The 17,026-nt window shown below is 40.5% G+C and overlaps 1 protein-coding gene across 1 annotated transcript in view; it reads left to right on the top strand.

The window, feature by feature from the left end:
* Positions 1 to 14,207: 14,207 nt before the first annotated feature.
* LOC145397801 (uncharacterized) overlaps positions 14,208 to 17,026 on the top strand; it is a 90,133-nt gene continuing 87,314 nt past the window's right edge. The window contains exon 1 of the mRNA XM_080270822.1: positions 14,208 to 14,232. Within this exon, the coding sequence (XP_080126948.1) occupies positions 14,208 to 14,232 (25 nt within the window). The remainder of the gene's footprint in view (positions 14,233 to 17,026) is intronic.

Raw genomic sequence — 17,026 nt, 5'->3', positions numbered from 1 at the left:
AGTAATACCTTCTTCCAGTCATCCAGACCTACTCCGTTTTTTCCATGCAATCTTGAAAACTGTCCTCATGTCGACAGCCAAGTACCCCTAAACCCCCAAACTTCAGTGAATCGCCAAACATCCCACCTGTTCCTCTGGTTCAGCTGCTACACAGCTGGCAGCATTTCCTAACACCTAACTGCACTAACTCTTGCTGTTTGTCTTCATAATCATCGATTTGCTAGACAACTTTCTCCACCTCACACACAGTTTTTGTTTAACATCATATTTCCCTTTTATTCTTCTTTGGGCCCTTCAAATCCACTTCCTTCGCCTGTTACCTTTTACGCATCATTCTAGAGCATAACCGTATCTATTTTTTTTTCCGACACGCTTATCATCCTTCCTAATTTTTAATCCACAGGTAGTTAAGCCTTTATTCTCGTTCTCTGCATGTTTAGTTTCAGTTTTTGGCGACGTAGTCTAAAATCTCTCTCTCTCTCTCTCTCTCTCTCTCTCTCTCTCTCTCTCTCACACACACACACACACACACACACACACACACACACACACACACACACACACACACACACACACACACACACACACACACACACACACACACACACACACACACACACACACACACACACACACACACACACACACACACACACACACACACACACACACAGAGCCTGATGATTTCTGCTGCTTCTAGCAAATTCTTTGAATGTTCTTATTTTGGACAATTGATTTTGTGATGCACAGTTACATCATGAAGGTAAAGGGCCAGCCGCAGTCTTCTTTTAACCCCGGTAAAGATATCTATATGCAATACAGTTTTTCGTTCTTTTCAAACCCTCCAAGCATTCCTCTTGGTTTCAACTGATTTCTTGTTTGATATATATTGTTGTGTCCTTTATCAACGAATGTGCACACACTTCAAAGTTCGTAAATTGGAGAGGTACAGTCTTTCACACTTAGCTTAGCCATGCTAAATTCGTGCTTCCACTCGTATAGCTTCATTTTCCGGCCTGATCAAATTTAGTTATATCTTACTCTGGTCCATATTCTCCAGGTATATCCTCCTCCCCCCCATAAACAGTGCCTTCTCTCATACTCCTCGCTCAAGCTACATAAGGCTCTCCATCCATACATCCTCTGCTACCTACGTGCTTTAGCATTCTTTCATCTGATGAATCATATTTCTTAGCTACATTCCAAGCAGCCACCGTTTTCCTGTCATGGCATTCAGAGTGGCCTGATTTTAATTTGGACCGGTATGAATATTCTTCCACCGCCTGTATCACCATCATGGACAGCGTTTCACTCATATGGGAAATAAGACAACTCCTATAATTGTCTGAGATGGAAAAATAATTACAAGACTTCATTCCTCTTATACGGGAATCATAGGAACTATGGGGCTGCTTGCACCATTGGTGGTGAGCTGATATGTCGCCATATCCCAGGGACAATTGGAGACACTCTCTGTACCTAGCTTCGAGATAATTGTCTAACTGGATGAAACTAAACGCGATTATTCCACAAAGCATCACACATTGTGATAAGGGTACCTTTATCCACTGGTGTCTAGGAACTTTTTAAAAGAACGGGATTAGACATTTTCAAAAGACCATAAAGGGGGGGTGGGACAGGATACGACCCCATGAACTTCGCGACTATGAGCCTATAAGTGCAGGGCGGTATGCTAAGTAACTTTCCATCAAAACCCCATATACAGAAGCCCGGGGCACAAGTGGGTTAATACTGGTAAATGCTTAGCGCTGCCTGTGTGAATAATGAAGACTAGAAAAATGTAAGACAGTATTTCCCCGAAGGAAAATGTCACCTGAAGCGCAAAACAACAGACGTAAATCGTACACCGGTGCACGCAAGAGACCCTCTGTGAAAGCATACGAGTACATGCATTTGCTTTGCAAATCTTTAATAGCAATAATGCGTGCAAGAGTTAAAGCCTACGGATAAGAAAACAACAGGAAAGTGATAAGGACACAGCGGATATATTTATCTGTTAGGTGCATGTACAGTCTTTCAGTTGGTGATGGCAGTTTCCGAGTTAAATGTAGCTCAGCCATATTATTCATTTTCAATAAATCTTTGCAAAATTCCCCTTTTAAGTTTGGCCGTCTGGTGTTTAATTTGATTTTATGGTAGTCAGAACACGATTCTGAGTATCTATGGCAATCATGTTCAGTGAAACATGGAAGCCCTGGTTACCTTTGTAATTATTTCTGTTGTTGCCTAACCCAGGCCTGCCTGACCTAGCAGACCCGTCGACCGCAGATAAGCAACTGCCCCTATGGGGTTTTTCCATAGGTTCCCTAAGCCGTTGACGTCGTGTCTGCGTCTGTGTGGCACATGCTGTGCAGTGCTCCAGTATGTGGGTTATGTTCTGTTGGGCTTTTCTGCAAGTTGGCCACGTGTCATCTGCTATTCCATCCGACCCAAATCTTAGCTGGTAACTGAAGAGGGCTGGGTGGTGTAATGGTCTAAGTCGGACTAGGTGAACCCGATGAGCGCTGTTATTTTAAGGATACCTCTGATGAGTGGATGTAGGGAATGGGCTTGCAGTATAGTGTTCTGATCTAGGTGTTTCATTGTCCTGGGCGTAATGCAGGTGAAATGAGTAATTGTTTCTTCAGTGACGGTTTTGGAGTGTCTTGGAGGTGGGACATTGTTGTTGAAGGTTTGGTAATGTTCGTGTGGTGATAGTTGATGTGCTTAGTTGTGTTGTGTGGCTATGTCATATAATACCAGGGCTATTGTGTGTTAGCGTAGGCTGCCCCATAGAATTGTGCATCGCTCATATCAAGATATCCCCTAACAAGGGGGACTTTGGTTTCCAAGTGTAAGTGAGCTGCTGCTGCTGTATTGCCGCGGCCAGTGAAGATGCATAGAGCGTTGTTGTGCAGAGTCTGCAAGGTGTTGTAGTTGTAGAGGCCCATACAAGGGAGACATAGGACATTATTGTTCTGATGTTTCTTAGGTAGGGAGAGTGTTTCTCTTGCTGCCAAGTCTGCCCCTGTAGGTGCCTGAGTACATTGACTCTTGAGTTACACCACCATTTGATGTCCTGTGCGTGGTCGTAGAAGGCGAGTTCAGTGTCTTACGTCACTCCAAGGATCTTAATGAAGTGTGTGCGAGACACAGTGACGTTGTTGATTATGTTGTTAGGGGTGTATCTGTGCTTATGATTGCTGCTGGTTAGGAGCGTCGTGGTAGATGTGGCTGGAGCAATTATCAACTTGTTGTCCTCGACCCATAAGTAACCTGAGGTGAGGCAGTGTTGTTGCAGTGTGCAGGTCATGCCTGCGATGTGGTGTGAGGTAGTTACGGTAACGCTAACTATAGATGAGGCACTGTATGTGGTCGATTGCGGTTTGGGAATATCAAGCACGTGAAGGCTGAAATGTATAGGTGAAAGACAAGCCCAGTGGAACTCCATTAAGGAAGTTTCGTTTTTGTAACTGACATGCCCTTGAGTGTAACATGTGTTTGTTTACAAGATAAGAAATTGGCAAGCCAGACTTTAATGTTGTTCTACACGTTTGTGTTTCATGTTTTGGTGGTTACTGTAGTTTGCGTCGCCGGATGGCATCAAAAGCTTTACTAATGATTACTGTAAGAAGTGTACGCTGTGAGAGTCTCTTGGAGTTGATGCAGCCAGTTGCGTGTTGTGTGAGGTTGGCTAGGGAGGTGTTTTCGGAGTATAGTTATGTTGTGAGGGAGCAAGGAAGACATGAAGTGTGACTCTGTTACGAATTAGGCGTTCAGTTATCTTGGATGGAATGCAGAGTATTGTTATGGATCTGTACGAAGAAGGATGGGTGATTGAAAATGTGCTAGCAGAGTGGAAAAAGGCTGTGATTGTACCCCTGTTCAAATATTAAGGTGAGTGAAGTCATCATTCATTCATTCATTGCCAGACGCCATGTATCCCAGACGGGGTGGCCAAGGGCTTAGAGTTAATTGTGAGTGAGTGAAGTGAAGTGAATGCAAGAATTATTGTGGCATATGTTTATTGAGTGTGTTAGGGAAGATATATGGAAGACTTATTATAGAGAAAGTAAGAAAGATATCAGAAGTCCTAGTGAGTGATGGAAAGGGTGGCTTTAGGAGTGACAGAGGATGTGTAGATCAAATATCTGGAGTAAGACAGTGGAGAAGGCTTGTGGGAGGGACTATAAGGTGTTTATGGCATTCATGGATCTGGAAAAAGCATACGACAAAGTAGACAGAGAAGGATTGTGGAAGGTTTTGAGCATGTACGGTGTGGATGGTAAGCTGCTAGGTGCCGTCAGGAGTTTTTATGATTGTAACGAAGCATGTGTGTGGGTAAATGGGCGTCTGAGTGAGTGGTTCACGATCGGTGTGGGCGTGCAACAAGATTGTGTGATGTCCCCATGGTTGTTCAATATATATATATGGATGGGGTGATGAGAGAAGTAAAAACAAGAGTAATGGAGAGGGGAATGGCGTTGGTAATGAATTGTGATGGATGGAATATCTCAAATTTGTTGTATGTTGATGATGCAGTACTGCTTGCAAATACCGGACAAGAGCTTGGTAGACTAGTGCAGAGTTTTGCTGATATCTGTGAGCTTCGTGCCTTGAGAGTAAATGCAGAAAAGAATTAAGTGATGGTTACTAAAGAGAAGGTGACTCGCAGTGTGACGTTAGTGTGAATGGAAAGAGACTGGAGTCGGTGAGAGAGTTCAAATACCTAAGTACAGTGAAAGAAAAGAGAGGAAAATGTGCAAAAGAAGTGGAAAGTAGGGTGACACAAGGAAGGAATGTAGCTGGTGCAATGAAGGCCTTGATAAGAAACACAGGCTTGAGTGTTGCAGCTGCACGAGGCCTACTGTACATGAAGGAGTGTTAGTGCCAACTTTAACATATGGATGTGAGACTATGGTGTGGCATGAAAATGAAAAGTCAAGAGTAAGAGCAGTGGAGCTGGGACTGCCGAGGAATGTATGTGGAGTACAGAGGGTGGATAGGATACGAAATAATGTGATTCGTGAAAGATGTGGAGTGATGAAGTCGGTGGACACCGGAATCGAAGAGAGTGTACTGAGATGGCATGGTCATGTGGAGAGAATGGATAACAATAGAGTGGTGAGAAAGGTATATCTGAACGAATTTGAATGAGGGAGGAGGCGAGGCAGGCCAAGGAGAAGGTGGAGAGCTAGGGTGGATGAGTGTGTGAGGAAGAGAGAGTTGGAAGTCGGTGAGGCTAGGGGAATGACAAGGGATCGAGGTTGCTGAACGAATGTTGTGAGGAGAAGCGCATGATCATGGATTTGGCACCCCTTGTTAACGTGACAGCGTCCGGATTGACTCAAACGGATACGTTTATGTGAAGCTGCAGAACGTGGTGAATGTTTTTTGGCGTATCAGATAAATTCAGGTTTCCGGGGGCTTGAATGGTGAGTGAATGGAAGCGTGGCCCATTGGACTGGGCAAATTTGGGTGGAAATAAGGTCCGGATGATGAATGATGATGATGACGAAGAGAGATGTGTTTTGTCCTTGTTTTGTTTTAGTATAGTGATGATTGGTCATTTTTCCAAATGTTAAGAACGCTAGAATGTACTTTTGTGTTGCTACTGATGTCTGTGAGGGACTGGATCCTGTGTGGTCCTCAGTGTTTCAGGTGTAGTTTGCTGATCCCATTACGACCCTGTGCTTCTAGGTTCTTTGTTGTCTTGATAGTGTTACCTGTCTGTTTTGGTAGTGCTGGGACTCCGCTGTTGTCTAGTGAAAAATACTGCCTACGCAGAAAAGATTATTTTTTCATACTCAGTTCGTGTTGGTGTATGATGATTTATATTTAATCACTTGTTCACGAGTATGTCTGCGTGTTCTATGTAAGAGGAGATGTGTTGGGTGTTGGAGGTGATAGCGGTGTGGGTCTTGGATGTCCAATTTTTTGACTTAGTGATACTGTTAGGTGATTTGTAGAGCCGAGCGAGGTCTGTGAAATGGCTTACTGTTGCAGCAAAGGTAGAATTCTGTTTTCTTTGTGGCTTTATGAATTTTCGTTGCTTAAAGAAATCTTGTCGTGGTATCCTTTGTGTGTGTGTGTGTGTGTGTGTGTGTGTGTGTGTGTGTGTGTGTGTGTGTGTGTGTGTGTGTGATGGGAACTGTGAATTAAATGAGCGGCGTTGTTTAAAGGCGAGCAACTTACGGTGTAAAGTTTGAGTTATTGTGTCTTCTGTTGCCTCGTGGAATGTGTTGTTTGTCTGCATTAAGTAAGATGTTAAACTTCGTAATTTGCCTGTCAGTGTTGGTGAAGGGTGTGACGTTTAGGGTGCTGAATTGTGATGTTTACCTTAATAATTCTAATTATGGCCGTCTTTCTGATAGAGTTATTACTAGAGCCATACTGATGCTTATCTAGCCTCAAGAAGCTAATCATACAATATAAGCTTGTCGTGTAAACATAATTATAAGATATCAGATAATTTTTTTTTTTTTTTTTTTTGCTGATAACAATGAGACAAAAATAATAAACACTCAAACTTGATTGTATTTTATTTCAAGAACCTTGCTTCACCAAAATTCTGATATTTCTCCTAGGCACAAGAACCGGGTAAATCATGACGCCATGGTGCGTTGCAAATGTAGCAAATAGGGTATTTCGGTATTCTTTCCTCCATACTCCCACGAAAAATCCACTATAATGGTTACTTCCGAAACATAGGTTTGTTCATTCTCGATATCTCTCTCTATGTGAGACTGATAAAACGTTGCACTAATTTTCACTTGAACGTACGTAATATGATTGCATAAAATGTTTACTTGAGATCCACAGCTATTCAGTGCTCAGTGATAATTCTGGTGGCTGACAGTGGAAAATATTCCACAGTACAAACAAACCAGAGAACCATGCAACTTCGATACCAGTCTTCTTGCATCACCTAAACCAGGCCAGAATCTCTATTATCAGCCACGATACTTTAAAAAAAAAAAATTACGGAATACTAGTTTATACTCTTGGGCTAAGTACACAAATTGGGCTTTTGGTAAACGCAGGTGGTTGGAATAGCTAATTAAAATTGTTGGGTGATAAACATTGGCTTGCGCTAAACGTGGGTTGGAGATATACGGTAAATATGAAGAAAAGTTGTAGACAATGGTTTCATAGTTTTACCTAGTTATGAGAAATGGTCCTACTGTCATTATATATGTCTAATGCCAGACGTTTGATCAGTTCATCCAGGAAGGCCATAACAGGATTGCCTGAATACATTCAATTTTTTTTTCTATCAAAACTTATTACTAACATACCGACTTCAAGGCGTCATCCCTCACGTATTGCTTCTAGACTACCCATCTGCCCCATCAAAGTTTTTCCACTTTCTTCCACCTTCTGTTCTGCGCAGTCATACTGTTGGCCTTAATTACCAGTGTTTTCCCTTAATTGCTAGCTCAGGTGCAATAAAAATACTCTACAAAAGGTTCATATGTACTTTACAGCGTTAAATGAAAATCTTTTATATATATATATATATATATATATATATATATATATATATATATATATATATATATATATATATATATATATATATATATATATATATACACACTTATTTATATTCTTTATATATGTATTTATAGTCGGTATATACATATTTATATCTATCTGTCTATCTATCTAGCTATCAATCTGTATCTATCTATCTACATCTATCTATCTATCTCTCTCTCTCTCTCTCTCTCTCTCTCTCTCTCTCTCTCTCTCTCTCTCTCTATATATATATATATATATATATATATATATATACCACATGCATATTATCTAAATAACTTTTTACCAGGGAAAATCCCTGAACGACCATGAGAATGTGAGAGCCGCGCAGGTCAGTTTTGGCACTTGTTCTGTTCCAGTCCTTGGAACTTTGATACAACATCTCCCTCCTGCATAAAATAATAAATAAATAAACCATATAATGCAACGTAAACCAGCTGTAACTTACCATAACATTGTGGAAAACATAACAGAATTAACATCACTTTAGGAAAAAATCACTCTTGACAGCCTACCAAGGACCCCCCCAAAAAAAAAAACCATCTCACAAAAATCATTAAGACACGACATGACGGAACTCTCGCTTATTATTTTCTCCAGCATAAAGAATATTAAACAAATATCTCTCCACTGCCAACCAATTTGCATTAGTCTATACAGGCCTAGATCTACTGAATATGGAAACACACAACCGAGCCACCTTAGTATCTTGATTCTCTAGGTATACAGCATGCCATTGGTGCCACTTCCGGAATATGGAAGAAAATAAACTGGGGCTCACCTCGCCGTACTACGGTGTAACTCACCTTCTCTAGTGTCAGCATGAAAATTATAAATAAATAAATAAATAAATAAATACTGTCATCGTCATCATCATCCAGACCTCTTTTCTTACCTAAGCATGTGGTGAGGCAGGATCAAGAGCAATGATATACTTGATGGAATGAGAACTAACCAAAGTCTCCAAAGCTAAATAAGCGACACTTTCATTCACTCACCATTCAAGACTCCGAAATCCTACAGCCTATACAAAAGCCATTTTGCTTTAACTGCAGAGTCATTCATCATACAACACATTTAACTGCCTCATGAGCATCAGTCTGACTACACTGACAGTTCATAAAAAAAAAAAAAAAAAAAAAAAAAATGGAGCAACGGCTGAAGAGACACTGAGTTTACGTCTAGATCCTTGTGACTATGAGCTAGAACAATAGGGCGCAGTATATTCCTCTTAATTTACTCAGTCTGTTCTCGATAACCTATTACTATTACCTCGATCACTCTTTGTATACCAAACCTACTTGTTCATTTGCCCAGCTATGTTCGTTTGCCCAGCTATGTGTTTCTCTTTGCAACTAACTAGACATTCCCGTCAAGTAAACTCTGTACAGGCACATATTCCAACTATTTTATATATTACAAGGATATTGATATTGGAAGTGGATATCGATTATATATACAAGTAAGAGAAGTACAGGTATTATAGTTCAATTAGCTACTTTGTCAAGTTTCTCTTTCCATATTATTCATCCTTGCAGTAAAAGCCCACAATACACAGGACGAATGCGATAATTAAAGTTTTATAATAAAGCGTACAGTCTCAAACAATCCCCTATCCTTTACCCCCCCCCCCCAAAAGGGGGATCCGGTGTAGCTAAAACCTGAGAGAGAGAGAGAGAGAGAGAGAGAGAGCAACGATTAGAACTCATTTAATATTTATCGCAGAGAACCTTAATCCCCCCTCACTCGCTTTTATATATATATATATATATATATATATATATATATATATATATATATATATATATATATATATATGTATGAATTGGTAATATACTCGTAATAATTAGTCACAGTTTGCGTAGGTTAAACTGAAATTCCCCCCCCCCCCGTTTTTTAGATTCTCTTTACAAAAATTTTTAGTTTCGCTTACTAGTTCAAAACAATTTAAAATCTATGACATCAGAGGCCCTTTTTGCATGCGGTAGATTCCATAGTTCAGTATCCCACTCATACCTTTTCTGTTTTTTATAAACTGAATAAAAGCCGTCTGGCTGTCGCTTACCAAAATAATAGACACGCCGGGCAGTGAATGCTACACGGGCTATAAATGACACAAAATCAATTGTTTTACTGAGAAGGTCAATAGCTGTTGTATTTCAAAGGCCAGTAAATATTTAGGTCCGTGTCCTTTAGTAACTACACTGCAGTATAAAGGATATTCACGTTTCATTTAAAGCATGACATCCGCCATGACGGCAGAAGTAAAGCAGCGCGTGAAGGTAGCTGCCTAGAGCAGTTGTCTTTCATCTCTGCGTGTTTGATACAAAAATGTGAGTTCTTACAATGTCCATGGATGGCACATTTTAACAGTGCAGAGAAATACTTAGAATGCCACAAGTTGCCGAAGTTTTTATTTTTATTTTTTTTTTTTTTTTAATGTGTCCGACTCTGGGCAAAGGCTTCAGGGTCTATTTCTCGGGAACAGTGGCCTATTCCAAGGCCCAGTAGTCCTCCTATACCACCACATGTCACCACTTCGGCACTGACACCCACTGTCCATATTGAATACGTGCTAGGGCTGTCTCCTACAGGACCGGTGTATTGGTATTAGCGAGGGTATTTTTACGACTTGTCGGCGGGTCATCTGGTAGATCAGGAAAGTCTGCTTTTTATGAAATTCAAATCCTTTACTGTTCCCTACCCCAGCCGGGATTCGAACCTGGGTCCATTAGGACTGCAGTCCGCCTCATTACCGATTCAGCCACCGGAAAAAATAACAGATAAATGAAACTGAGGAGAGGAGACGCGTATGGCTTAGTTGGTGAACCAAAACAAACACTTAACACAGCATTGGGATGAGAGTATTACATCCCTATACTCATTTTTTTTTTTTTTCAAGGCGAAGATGCACCTGACAGGTTGGTGATGATTGACTGAATAATCTCTTTACTCATTAGAATTATTAATTGACAACATATATCTGAGGGGAAAATTGGGTTAGAAAATGTTATTCTGACATGTTGCATTCGGCCAATCATCACAAACCTGTCGAGTGCATCTGGGCCTCAATAAAAAAAAAAAAAAAAAAAAAATGAGTATGATAGCTAATACTTACATGATTACATCTCACATCATTCTCCAGATAGGCCTATATAGGATACACATAATGTCGTTTAACTTACGGCCGTTAGATTAGCCTTCAGAAACGATGGATACTGAAGACTAACCAATAATTGCTTTCACTACACATTTATAATTAAATGTTAACTGCACGTCCCCAACCCATCCACAAACCATTTGATTATAAACATCAATACTTTTATTGCTTTGTTGATCATCCAGTTCAGTGTGTAAGGGTTTGGTGATAATATTAGATAACATATCTGAGCAAAATAGCCTAGGAAGCACATGCCAGTCACTGAACAACTTGGTCATGAACATCATGTGTTTTAATTTTTCCTGCAACACGCTCTTTCGTTTCTTATTGAAATTAATCCTTGTTCATATAGGAGCTCTGACGGACTTTCACGTGTCTTGGTAATTTCCAACAAGATATAAGTTGAAATTTTCCTGGGGACACCGTGTATTGTGATTTCTGTATTTATCTTACTCTCCCATTACAAAGTCGGCCCATTGAAGTTGATGAAGTAACTGCAGATTCTCAACAGGCAGTTTTTCCAGCCACTAGATATACCCCCCCCCCCGACCGGAAATAGCTACGACAAATGATAACAGAACAAACACAGTTCCCTTACTCAGCAGGACTGTACTGGTATGTGGGCTTACAGTTCTTCAAATTATTATCGCAACATTATAGCACGCTACTTTCTGAAGCACTGGACGAAATACCTGGCACGTCTGACAAGGTTTGATTCAGATCAACTTAGAACTGTTTTAGTTCACTCATAGACATACGGATCGAATTTTAATCCTAAACTGTGACCATGATCTTTAGCTGATTGGTCTCCAAATTGAATCCGTTTGTTCTTGCCTGACACTTAACCCTTCCACCAGTGTGGTTCATATAAAATCAGAACTAACAATCTGTCCTTGCTCTGTGAATTTGTCCACTGACATTTCTCTGCGACCTTCACCTTTAACGGATTGTTCTGAAAACTTAATCCTTTTCTGTTTGCCTTATTCTTTACCCTTCCACATAGTTTGGTCTAAATCGGAAAAAAAAAAAAACCATTGTGATCTTGTCCATTACACTATTGTTCTCATGAGTAGTAGTTTTACTCCTTGGTTGACCCTTGGCCTTTCAGCCAAGTTTTGCTAAAATCGTATCGAAAGTGATTTGTTTTGATATTAACCATAAGCACCGGTCAAACTTTGACCTTGCTTTTTGACCTTGACCTTCGACTGATTGTTCTCCAATTGAAATAACTTCGTTCGTGCCTTACTTTTAACCCTTTCCCCAAGATTGATCGAAATTAATAAAAGTAGTTTAATTCGATTTTGCTAGGTCAACGCTAGACGTACCTTTGTGGCCTTGACTTTTGGCCCGTTAAAAAAAAAAAAAAAAGTTTCCTTAAGGATTATCTCACCAGCCCTCCTCAGCGTTTGGTTAAAATTGGGCAAAAATTGCTCATCACACACACACACACACACACACACACACACACACACACACACACACACACACACACACACACACACACACACACACACACACACACACACACACACACACACACACACACACTTACGTACTTAAAGCTGTCTCACACACACACACACACACACACACACACACACACACACACACACACACTTACGTACTTAAAGCTGTCTCACACACACACACACACACACACACACACACACACACACACACACACACACACACACACACACACACACTTACGTACTTAAAGCTGTCCTTCTACTACAGAAGACGACGGCTACTGTACTCTCTAAGATGATGTGCTTCTCAGTCTTTGGTGCCAATCTGTGCGACTGTGCAGACCAATTCTGGTTCCACAAACTTTACCACACAGTCGGCAAGTCAGGTCCGGGTTTGCTGGGAGAACTCTGTTTTCGTTGTGCCTCCATTGTCCACGCCCTTCTCTTGTCAGATCCCGAACTTCTTTGAGATGGGTGGTTCCTTTGCTGCCGAGTGCTCTCTATTGATTTCTGTCAGAGAAATTGGTTACAGGATCTTTTGGTATGATGTTGCTTTTCTTCAGAGTTGTCCTTATATGATCAATATATCTCTTCTTCTCCCCCTGGGATGCAACTTGTTGCAGGGAGCTTGCCATACAGAACCTGGCGGGGAAGGCGGTCAGGCATGCGGAACTTGTGTCCCCATTTCATCTGTTTTTAAACCAGCATGGGTTCTGTGCTGGTTGATTTTGCCAGCTGTAGTATTTGTGAGCAAGGGACTTTATCTTTCCATGTGAGTCCTAGAATGCGCTGTAAGCATCGGATGTGAAACGGCTCAGGCTTTGATGTGACGCTGGTAAGTAGTCCAGGACCCAGCAACGTACAGTATAATAGGGTGGAGAGGCATAATGCTGTATATACTGATACCTTTGCTTCGATTCTGAAGTTGGTGTTTTCAAAGACTCTGGATCTGAGACGTCCAAAAGAGACTGAGGCGTATTTGATTCGCGATAGAACTTCTGCATTAATGTTATGTTTATCTCTGAGCACAGTTCCAAGGTAGCCCGCCTTTTATGTATAATGCAAGAGGCTCTGCTGGGTTGTTTCTCTGGGATAGTGTTTCTGATTTATTGACATTTATGCCGATCCCTATTGCATGGTGTATGTTGGAGACGATGATGAGACTCTATAGTAGGGCTTCTGGGGTATATGCAAGGATAGTACAGTCATCAGCATATTGCGGTTCTAGGATATGAGCTATTTCAGTCTCTGATTGTGCTCGAAGACGCATGGGATTAAATAATTTACCATCTAGACGGAAATGGATTTTTATTCCATCATCAGGGTTAGTTTGTTGGTGACTTAAAAGGGTGGTCGCTTTAAGATAGATGTTGAAAATGAAAGGAGCCAGGACACATCATTGCTTTGCGCCTACATCCACATTGAAAGGTTCGGATTTGCTCTCACTTACGGACACACGAGCATTCATGTTGTTGTGCAGACTCTTCACGATGGTAAGATACTTGTTTGGAACTTGAATGAGCATCCAATAAAAGTTCCCTGTTGACATTGTCAAATGCTTTTGCAAGATCAGTGAATGCAATGTAGAGTATGTCAGGGTTCTGTTCGTGGTATTTCTCTTTTATCTGTCGGGCAACAAAGATCATGTCATTGGTACTTCGTTCCTTCCGAAATCCATATCGTGTTTCGGGAAGTGTTGAATCAGTCAGATGTTTGGTCAGTTTGGATAACATTATCTTGGTTAGTACATTGCTAGCATTCCCAAGGAGGAATATACCTGTTCTGTTGTCATAATTTGAGTGATCCCCTTTTCTCTGGTAGATGGTTACACACACACACACACACACACACACACACACACACACACACACACACACATCCGCATTTGCTCCGCGAGCGTGTGTGTAGTAACTTTCTCAGTGTCGTCAATGTAGGAGACATATTAGTAAGAGGTAGCCATGTAAGAAAAGGGCGACCATTGACAGCAACAAAACAATTTGTCCCTACTGTGCAGGTGGATTAAGGTGCCTTGAGACATGTCTCTTCTAGGCCAGGAGCAAAGTACAGCCAAACTGTCCGGAAGGCTTCCAGAATTTTTCTCCTCACAGCTTTCCTCCAGTTGATTCCTTTACCTTGCTAGTTTGGTAATTCAAACAAATAATAGGCGCACCACAATCATAAAATTGTGTTCTTCATTTGACATATGCTGAGCTTTTCACTCCCTTCTCGAGCCAATGTTGCAGACTTTCACTGAACGATAGGGGAAGTTTCGATGGAATGTGCACTTGGTCCCAGCTGCACAAATTCATCGGTTACAAACCACGACCGTTCTGATAATCAGGGAAAATTGAGGTGATTCATGCAACCCCCATTCTTGACCCTGAAACCGACTTCTCTTCGCTATAGTCAAGTTTATGACTAGTTGAATGTGAGGAAAGATAGAGAAAATAATTTGAAAGTGGAGAAAGATGGAATCTATCTATCTATCTATCCATATTTATTTGTTTATTTATATATTTATTTATCGCAGATGAAAATCTTGTCTGAACACGGAGGAGAGGGCAGCAATAAATGGTAAATGATTACATAAATGAATAAATAAAAATCATTTGGTACTATCCGTAGCACCCAGCCTTCTTTCTAGAGGTGTTAGGCGTTCCGGGGCTTTTTATTTCATAATAAATAAAAATATAAATAGCTATTGACTGGGTCAGCTTGTCTGGACCATACTGCATAAATATACCGACAGTAGTTACTCCTATAGTCCCAATTTTCTGTAGCGTTCAAATAGTATCCATTTTCTCTTTCAGAAAAATTTAGGTGTAACTCGTTCAGGGCGCTTGAGCCGACTGACCGAAACAGTACAATGGCGTCATGAGACAGATAGACAGATAAATAGATAGATAAGATGCATGAACAATCCCTCAAAGAGTGCAACACCCACTCCCATCAACAGGTCTATGGGCAGAACAATTAAGTTTACTTTGTGAGCTTAACCTTCGACTGATTACTCTCGAAATCGATATTCTCCATTGTTCACTAATCGTTAAAAGTCCGCCTTTGTTAGATATCGGATCAAAACTGAGATGACTTTGGCAATTGAGCATGGCCTTTGACTCTTTAATAACTGAATCTCTTTATAACCTTGCTTGAACCTGAACCTATCCACTACGCTTGGTCTACATCGTTCGTTCGTTCAAAGATTCCCTGCACCTATTGTGCAGGCCGGGCCATACATTAGCCCGGTTAGTGAGGTATGGGCTGGTTAAAAAACAGTAAGGGGGGAGGACAGGACCTGGGGATTGCCTAGCACACACGTCCTGTCTCCTGGCTGGCTTTGTGGTGTGTGTGGTCTACATCGTATAAATACTAATTAAGTTGACCTTGCCTAGGGACCTAGTTGTTTGACCACTTGTTCTAAAAAACAATTGGTCAACCGGGTGGATGATCCACAACGATGCGACCAAATTTGATCTAAATCTTATATAAACTGTTTTATTATATTTCATTTTATTTTTACAAACACACTGGTGGAAATTAGACCTTGCCCTGTTGCTCTTAACCTTCGTATTATTGTTTTAACAACTAAGCAGTTTTGTTCTTGAATAATCCTTAACATTTCCATCCATTTATTCTCGCCATATCTTCAACCCTTCAATAAAGTTTGGTCTAACCCGGATAAAAGCTATTTAAATTGACCTTGTCCTGTGACCTTGACCTTTGACCTATTGTCCTAAAAAAATTATTCCTTAGCTAACTCTCAATACCTCCAATGAGTTTGGTTAAAAGTAAATTAAAACAGTTATTGCAAGTCACACACACGTCGACTTTTAGCCCTTTCTGTGACCTTGGTCTCAGAATGATTGTTATCAAACTTGGATAACTTCATTCATGCTTTCACCATAATTCTTCACCAGAGTTTGGGCTAAACTGGATAAAAACTTTAATTTGATCTCACTTTGTGACATAGATCCTTGATTTAGTGTTCTAACACCAGCAGGTTTACTCATCTGTTGACTCTCAATCCATCCACTAAGTTTGGTTTAAATCGGGTCAACTTTTTTTTTTTTTTTTTCAACCTAGTGCACACACACTAGGGTCGAACACTGACCTTGCCCTGTGGTTTACGTCTTTTACAATGTTCACAAAACTGAACCGCTTGATTCTTGTCCTACCCTCTGCCTTTGTTGCAAGTTTGTATTTCAAAAATATATAAACATTATTTACTCTGATTTTGCTAGGTCAGCGTTTGTCCTAGCCATGTGACCATGAATTTTGACCTATTGTTCTAAAAAACAAGTTTACCCTTTGGCTGTCCCTAACCCCCTCCATCAAGTTAAAACTTTATAAAGACTATCTGAGTTATTTTGTTCACACACACACACACACACACACACACATTTCTGAATACGTAACAACCACTCTCGTTCTGCGAGCGCAGGTGTAAAAAGAGCTTAAAACGACTTCCTTGGCGGAGGTAATAAGCAAGTTTCCTATCCTTATAATTGTAGTTTTAGGGTGTTGGTTTCTTTACGAAACTTAGTCTCTTGAATGCATTGTCTAACAGATTATGTGTTGCGACGTGCGGTGGTTATTTTTTGTAAGAAAAATGGTAATAAACCAATACTTTCTTAAGTATTTCATTATTCGCATCTTGTGGACTCATCATTTAAAGACTTATGCTTTACGCCGTGTAATGGCGAAATTTAGTCATACCATAATGCATTTACAATACCACTTTAGCATTTTGAATGCTACGATACCAGTCAGATGGGAAAAATAATCTAGTGTCAGCCTACATGAAATCCCAAAGGACAGTAATACCGAAACAGTATTAATCATGGTAAATTTTCTC

The sequence above is a fragment of the Coenobita brevimanus genome, chromosome 43 (genome assembly GCF_032717465.1).
Source record: "Coenobita brevimanus isolate Jiangsu-jjx chromosome 43, ASM3271746v2, whole genome shotgun sequence".
NCBI classification, from domain to species: Eukaryota; Metazoa; Arthropoda; class Malacostraca; order Decapoda; family Coenobitidae; genus Coenobita; species Coenobita brevimanus.
Note: the sequence above shows the minus strand (reverse complement) of the source record. Positions and strands in the feature narration are given on the sequence as shown.